At 48.1% G+C, this 7,500-nt stretch overlaps 1 protein-coding gene across 3 annotated transcripts in view; it reads left to right on the plus strand.

Moving 5' to 3' along the window:
* Nucleotides 1–7,500, plus strand: part of LOC113800448 (serine/arginine repetitive matrix protein 2) — a 98,928-nt gene that overhangs the window by 69,159 nt on the left and 22,269 nt on the right. For all 3 annotated transcript variants that reach the window (XM_070128260.1, XM_070128262.1, XM_070128261.1), the window contains 2 exons: nt 4,606–4,777; nt 6,815–6,990. In XM_070128260.1, the coding sequence (XP_069984361.1) occupies nt 4,606–4,777; nt 6,815–6,990 (348 nt within the window). The remainder of the gene's footprint in view (nt 1–4,605; nt 4,778–6,814; nt 6,991–7,500) is intronic.

Consider the following 7,500-nt stretch of genomic DNA (forward strand, 5'->3'; position numbering starts at 1 on the left):
CGTCCCTTCCCTGTCCCCTTCCCCCTCCCCTTTTCTCCTCCCCTTCCCTCTCCCCCTTACCCCTTCCCCCTCCCTCCCTCCCCCTCCCCCCTGAATCAATCATAATGGCTGCCAAGAGACATCATCCCAGTTGCAGTTTTAGGTTTTTATTGGGGATAGACGATTCCAAGACACGTAGGGTCGTGCCGGTCGTGTCATTTCCGAATTGACACCTGACACTTTCCAATCTCCCATCCTCTTAGTGATTATATAAGTGAGGCCATTAGAAAACCTTGGCGTTATTAAGTCTTCTTTGTAAGGGCGTCAGTTTTCCTTGTAGTAAATTATTCTTACTCTTTAATAAGGAAGAAGGAAAGTTGATTCGTGAGCAAGTCTTGTGAGTAAGTCTTCCCCTTTTTTTTAGAGGAAGTGAGTCGTCCTCGTGAGTAAATTAGATTTAATTAGTCCCTCTTTTGGTAAATCTTCACCGTAAGTCTTTCTGCACCTAAGTCAGTGGGGTCTTCTTCGTACAGAGCGAGTCAGTCAGTCAACAGTCAATCAGTCAATCAGTCAATCATTGCGTAATTATTTCAGCCAGCCAGTCAGTTAGTCAGTCAGTGCGTAATTATTTCAGTCAGTCAGTTAGTCAGTCAGTGCGTAATTATTTCAGTCAGTTAGTCAGACAGTGCGTAATTATTTGAATAAAAAGTCTTCCTCGGAGTAATATCTCTGCCGGAACTTCTGTCTTTCCGGCGGCCTCGTCATCTTTAGGGTGTTCCTTATCATATCTCATAAAAAGATTAAAAAAAAAAAGATACTGCATCCTCGTTCCCGAGTCCCTCCCCCTTCCCCTCTTCTCCTCTTCTCTCCTCCTCTCCTCTCCTCACCCTCCTTTCCCTCCCTGCTCTCCCTTCCTCTCTCCCCCTTCCTCCCTCTCCTCTCCTCTTCTCTTCTTTTCTCTCCTCTCCTCTTTTCCCTCTTATCCCCCTCCCTCCTCTTATTCCCACCCTCCCTCCTCCCCTCCTCCCTCCCCTCCCCCATCCTCTCCTCCCCTCCCCTCCACCTCCCTCCCCCCCTCCCCTCCCCTCCCTCCTCTCCTCTCCCTTCCCCTCCCTCTCCCCTTCCTTCCCCTCCCCTCTCTCCCTCTCCCTCTCCCCCTCCACCTCCCTCTCCCTTTTCCCCTCCCTCCCCTCTTATTCACCTCTCTCATGCCCAAACTCCTCCGCAAACTTTCCTCAGATCTTTTTCAATGCCATGACCACTTTTCCCGGGGGCACGGGCGGGGAGGTCACTACGGGGCACGGGTGGGGGGGGGGGGGGCACGAGGGGCTCCAGTGAAGAACAGAAAGGGAAAACTATCAAAACAAAAAGAAAGGAAGGAAAAGATAGAGAAAAGTAGAAAAAAAAAATATATATATATATACGATATACATAATGCATATAAGAAAGAAGAAAGAAATAAATATATATATATATATATATATATATATATATATATATATATATATATATATATATATATATATATATTTCTATTTATATATATGCATTCTTTCTTTCTTTCCCCCCTCCCCCCCTTTCTCCCTCCCTCCCCACTCTCCATTCCCCTTCCCTCCCTCCCTCCTTTCCCCTCTCTCCCCTCCCTAACCTCTCCTTCCCCTCCCTCCTTCCATCCTTCCCCTTCCCCTCCCTTCCACCCTCTCTCTTCTCTCCTCTCCACTTCCCTTCCCCTCAATTCTATTTTCTCTCCCTCTCCCCTTTCCCTTCCCCCTTTCCCCTCTCCCCTCACCTCCCTTCTCCCCTTCCCCTTCCCTTCCCTCACCTCCCCTCCCCTCCCTCCCCCTTTCCACTTCCCTCCCTTCCCTCCTCCCTGCCCATCCACTTCCCTTCCCTCCCTTCCCTTTCCACTTCCGCTCCCCTCCCCCTCTCTTCCCCTTTTCTTTCCCTTTTCCCCTCTCTCCTTCCGCTCCCTCACCCCCTCAACTCCCTTTCCCCCTCCTCTCTCTCCCCTTTCCCCTATCTCCCCCTACCCCTCTCCTTTTCCCCCTAACCTTCTCCCCCTCACCGTCCCCCTCCTCCCTTCCCTCCCCCTTCCCTCACTTCCTCCCCATCTCCCCTCCTCCTTCCCTCCCCTCCTTTCCAGCTCCCCCTTCCCTCCTCCTCCCTCCCCCTTCCCTTTACTCCCCCTTTCCCTCTCCCCTTCCCTCCCCCTTTCCCCTCTCTCCCCTCTCCTTCCTTTCCCCTTCCCTCTACCTCCTTTCCCTCTCTCCCTCTCCCTTTTCCCTTTCCCTCCTCACTCCCCCTTTCCCCTCTCTCCCCTGCCTTTCCCCTCTCATCTCTCCCCTTCCCCCCTCTCCCCCTTTCCCCTATCTCCCCTCCCTTTCCTTTCCCCCTTTTCCCTCTCTCACCCTCCCCCTTCCCCCTTTCCCTATCTCTCCCTATCTCCCCCCTTCCCTTCAAAAGAAACAAGCCTTCCTTAGAGCCACTTACAAAAAGACGCCCAAACGCTTTTTGACATAGCAACGAATGCCATCTTAAGTGGAATGTTTACGCTGGTATGTACCCCGAGCCGCCTCAGTCAAGAATCCCGAATTCAGCTGGGGCGTTAAGGGCGCTTATTCATAGGGTGTGAAAGGCGTTTTGGTCCTTGTGTCGTTTCTGTCACGAACAGCTGCTGCAGTTTTTTTGTTGTTTTTTGTGCTTTCGTTTTTTTGTTTGTATTTTTGTTTCTTTCTTTTGATATGAACATTATCATTATTTTTAATATTATTATTGTTACTATTCTTATTATCATTATTATTATTATTACTATTACTATTACTATTACTATTATTATTATTATTATTATTATTATTATTATTATTATTATTATTATCATTATTATTATTACTATTATTATTGCTTTTATTATAATTATATCATTGTAATTATCATTAGTATTTGTATTACTATTACTATCATTTCATCATCATTGTTATTATTATCATCGTAATCATTTATCATTATTGTAATTATTATGCGTTTTTTCCGTTATGAGTATTATTGTTTGTTTGTTTTTTCAACTCAATTTGGTGCGTTTAAAATATATTTATTTAAGCCTTATATTTTTTTCTACTATTTTTCTTTTTTTTCCTATTTGGCCGGTCGGAAAAATCGTTCAAATAAAAAAGAAAAAAAAAGAATAACGAGACTGACGTTTGCTGACGTTGCTTGTCATACTCCTCCCTTCTCTGGTTTTCTCTCTCATCCCCTCCCTCTCCCCTCCCCTCCCATTTATCACCCCTCTCCCCTCCCATCCCATTTATCACCCCTCTCCCCCTCTCTCCTTGCCTTCCACTCTACCTGCTCGCGCCTCTCTAAGTTCGTCTCTTTCTCCTCCTCCTCCTCGTCCTCTTCTTCCTCCTCGTCCTCCTCTTCTTCTTCTTCCTTTTCTTTTCTTCTTCTTCTCTCCCTCTCTCCTCATCTCCTTTTCTCTTCTCTTATCTTCTCCTATCTTCTGCTATCTTATCTTATCTTCTCCTCTCTTCTCCTATCTTATCTTCTCTCTTCCCTCTTCCCTCTCCTTCTCCCTCCGCACCTTTCTTTTTCCCCTCTCTCTCTTCCTCCTTGCACTCCCCTACCCTTCTCTTCTTCCTCCTCCCTCATCTCCTTTTCTCTCTCCTTCCTTTTCTCCATTCGTCTTCCGTGGCCTCTTCCTATATCCTTTCTTTCCTTTTATCCCCCGTCTTTATCCTTTATGCCTGATTCTTCCCCTCTTTATCAGCTCCTCATGAATTTTTCTCATCTCCTTCAGGTCCAACTTTGAAATTTTACGTTGTCATGAATACTACATATTTCTCTCCTCTTCTTCGTCCTGTGACATTCCCCATTCTGTTTTTATTGCCAATTCCTGCGCATTTCTTCTCGTTTCTTTTATTAGTTTTCCTTCTCCGCTGCCTTGAACTTTTTGTGGCAGTTTAAAAGAGAAATATTGAGGTGAGGGGAGGAAGAGAGAGAGGGGGAGAGGGGAGAAGAGGAGGGAGGGAGACAGAGAGGAGGGGAGGGAAGGAGGAGGGAGAAAGAGAAGAGAAAGGAAGAAAGAGAAAGAGAAAAGGCGAAAGAAGAGAGAAAGGCGAGAAAGAAAAGGCGAAAGGGAAAAGGAAAAGAAGAGAGAAAAGGCGAAAAAGAAGAAAGGGAAGAGAGAGACAGAAAGAGAGAGAGAATCACTTTGGTTTTAGAAATTTCTTGTATCTTACTATAAATCGAATCAGGCTTCATGACTGTGACAGTTTTCGGTCTCGGAATTTTTATGTGATTATATTTTTAAGTGTGTGTCCACAGGTAATGTATATGCTTATCACTATATTAAGACATAGCTTATATTGTTTCTTCCTTTTTTTCTATAATTATGAATTTTGAAAATATATGTAGCAAAATATTATCATGTATTTTCCCCCCATATAATTTTTTTTTTCTTCTTTTCTTTTTTTACTTATTATCATCATTATAACTTTTACGTATGATCATCATTATAATTATTATCATAACTTTCTTTCTACTTACAATCATATTTTTTTTAACGTAGCGAAATATCACCACGCCACATTCACGACCCCCCCCCCTCTCCCCCCCCCCCTTCCCCCACAGTCTGGCCGGCATGTCTCGCTCGGTGACGGTGGCGGTCGTGTACGTCATGTGCGTGACCTCGCTCAGCTGGAGGGACTCCCTGAAGGCGGTCCGTGGCGCCAGGAACGTCGCCAACCCCAACGTGGGATTCCTCAAGCAGCTGCAGGACTTCGAAACGGACCGCATGAACGATGTGAGTTTCTGAGGGTTGGAGGGAGGAAGGAGGGAAGAAGAGGAGGAAGGAGGGAGGGAGAGGAAGGAGAGTGAGTTTCTGAGGGTTGGAGGGAGGAAAGAGGGAAGAAGAGGAGGAAGGAGGGAGGGAGAGGAAGGAGAGTGAGTTTCTGAGGGTTGGAGGGAGGAAGAGGGAAGAAAGGAGGAAGGAGGGGGAGAGGAAGGAGAGTGAGTTTCTGAGGGTTGGAAGTTGGGTGAGGTGGAGGGAGGAAGAAAGGAGAAGGAGGAGTGGAGGAGGAGTAAGGAAAAGGGAAGAGGAGGGAGGAGGAAGAAGAAAGGAAGGGAGGGTAAGGAAGGAGAAGGAAAGGGGAATAGGAAGGGAGGTTAAGAGGAAGGAAGTGTAGGAGTAAGGAAAGGGGAGGAGGAAGGAGGAAGGAAGGGTAAGAGGAAGTAAGTGCAGGAGTGAGGAAAGGGGAGGTAGGAAGAGGAAGGAGAGGAGGAAGAAGGAAGAGAAAGGGTAAGAGGAAGGAAGTGCAGGAGTAAGGAAAAGGGAGGAGGAAGGAAGATGAACAAGGACAGGATATAGGAAGAGGAGGGAAGGACGAAGGAAGTAGAGGTGGAAGGAAGAGGAAGAGGAGGGGCCGTGAAGGAAAGGTATGTACAAGGTATCTACATCTAACTTATTTTTCGACCTTTTTAACCAAACGTGTAGGTTTTCAAGTTAAAAAAATATACATATATGCATAAATATATATTATATCTATTCTTTTCACGTGAGGAGAATCAGCTGAAACGAAAAAAATAATCTTTGGGGGATTTTTGGGTCAACTTTTCCGCTCTCCTTCTCTCTTCTCTCCCCAGTCTTTGTAAAGTTTGAGGATCTGTGTCAACATAGGTTTATTAAGTCAAGTTCAGCGGAAGCTTTGGAAATATGTGAAATCTGAATGTTGATTTTGTTCATCCCTTTTGTTCCAAGAATGATCACTTCTCATTTCAGACGTAAGTTCCCACTTGAGACCTATACTTATATTTCTCTCCCCCTCCCTCCCCCTCTCCTCTACTTGTGACTTTATCTACATCTGTGTGGCCCCCTCCCCTTCCCCTTTACCCTTCCCTTCCCTTCCCTTCCCTGCCATGCCCTTCCCTTCCCTCCCCTTCCTCGTCCCTTCCTTTCCCTTCCCTCTCCTTCCCTTTCCTTCCCTGCCATGCCCTTCCCTTCCCTTCCCTGCCATGCCTTTCCCTCCTCCTTCCACCTTCTCCTTCCTTCCTCCCTGCCCTCCCCCTTCCCCTCCCCTCCACTGCCCTCCCCACCCTTCCCCTCCCCTCCACTGCCCTTCCCCTTTCCACTACTCGTGGTTTATTTACCTTACTCTTACTCTTCACCCTCTCCTACTTGGAACTTATTTACCTTTCTGTAACCCCTTCCCTTTCCCTCCTTATGGCTTGTTTCACATTCCCCTTGTCCCCTCACATATGACTTGTCTCCCCTTTTCTTTCCCCTTCTCCCACTCCACCCTTTCACCCCCCTTTTTCCCCTTTCCCTTTCCACTCTTCACCCTCTTTCTCTCCCTTCCCCGTCTTCATCCCTACTTACTCCCTTCCCCCTCTCTCTGCGCCCCCATTCCTCCTTCCCCCTTCTTCCCTCACTTACTCGTCCTCCCTTCCCTCCTTTCTCGTCCCCCCTAACCCCCTCTCCGTCGTCCCCACTTTCCTCTTCCCCTTACCCTTCCACTCCTCAGTCTCATCTTACTCCCTTCCCACTCCTTCCCCCTCCCTTCCCCCGTTCCCCTGCATCCCCCCTTTCTCCCCCTTCATGGTTGCGTCCTCCACTTCCCCCTCTCTCGTCCCCACCTTCCTACCGTCCTCCCTTACCCCCCTCTTTCTCTCCCTCCCTCTCCCCATACTCCTCCCCCTCCTCGTCCCCCTTCCCCTTCCCCTCGTCCCCCTACCTCGTCTTCCTTACTCCTTTCCTGCCCCCTTTCGTCCCCCTTACCCACACTTGCAACCCCCTTCCCCTCTCCCTCCTGACCCCCTCTTTCTCTCTCTCTCCCACTTGCAGGAGCGGCGCCGCCTCAAGGCCAAGTACCCAAGCATGAAACTGGAGGAGGAGGACGAGCAGATGGCCAAGCAGCTCCTGGCCTCCTACTACCACTCCCTCAGCGTCGGGGAGATGTGCGAGGGCAACTGTCCCGTGGGCGTGACCTGTCCGAGGGGCCTCTGCCACCCGACGAGGAGGTGAGGGCCTCTGTGGGCGGGGGGACGCAGGCGGGAACGCAGAAGGAGGCGCAGGAAGGAGAGAAAAAAATATGGACTCGCAGGAAGGAAGGGCGAAAGGGGGACGTCTGGGAGGGGGGCCACTCGAGGGAACAGCATCAGAGAGCAGGAGGGGATAGAAGGGGGGAGGGGGAGGACTTGAAGGAACAGCAGCGATGGAGAAGTTTGGGGATTTGAAGAAGAATGGATGGCGGAGAATGATGAATAACGATGTGTTTGGTCGAGTTTGCTACTGAGAAACGCACACTGGGAGAGAGAGAGAGAAAGAAAGAAAGAAAGAAAGAAAGAAAGAAAGAAAGGGTGATAGAGAGAGAGAGAGAGAGAGATTTAGAGAGAGAGAGAGAGAGAGAGAGAGAGAGAGAGAGAGAGAAAGAAAGAATGAAAGAAAGAAAGAGCGAGAGAGATAATAACAGAAAGAACGAAAGAAAGAAAGAGCGAGACAAAAAAAACAGAACGAAAGACAGAGAACGA

This window comes from Penaeus vannamei, chromosome 12 (genome assembly GCF_042767895.1).
Source record: "Penaeus vannamei isolate JL-2024 chromosome 12, ASM4276789v1, whole genome shotgun sequence".
NCBI classification, from domain to species: domain Eukaryota; kingdom Metazoa; phylum Arthropoda; class Malacostraca; order Decapoda; family Penaeidae; genus Penaeus; species Penaeus vannamei.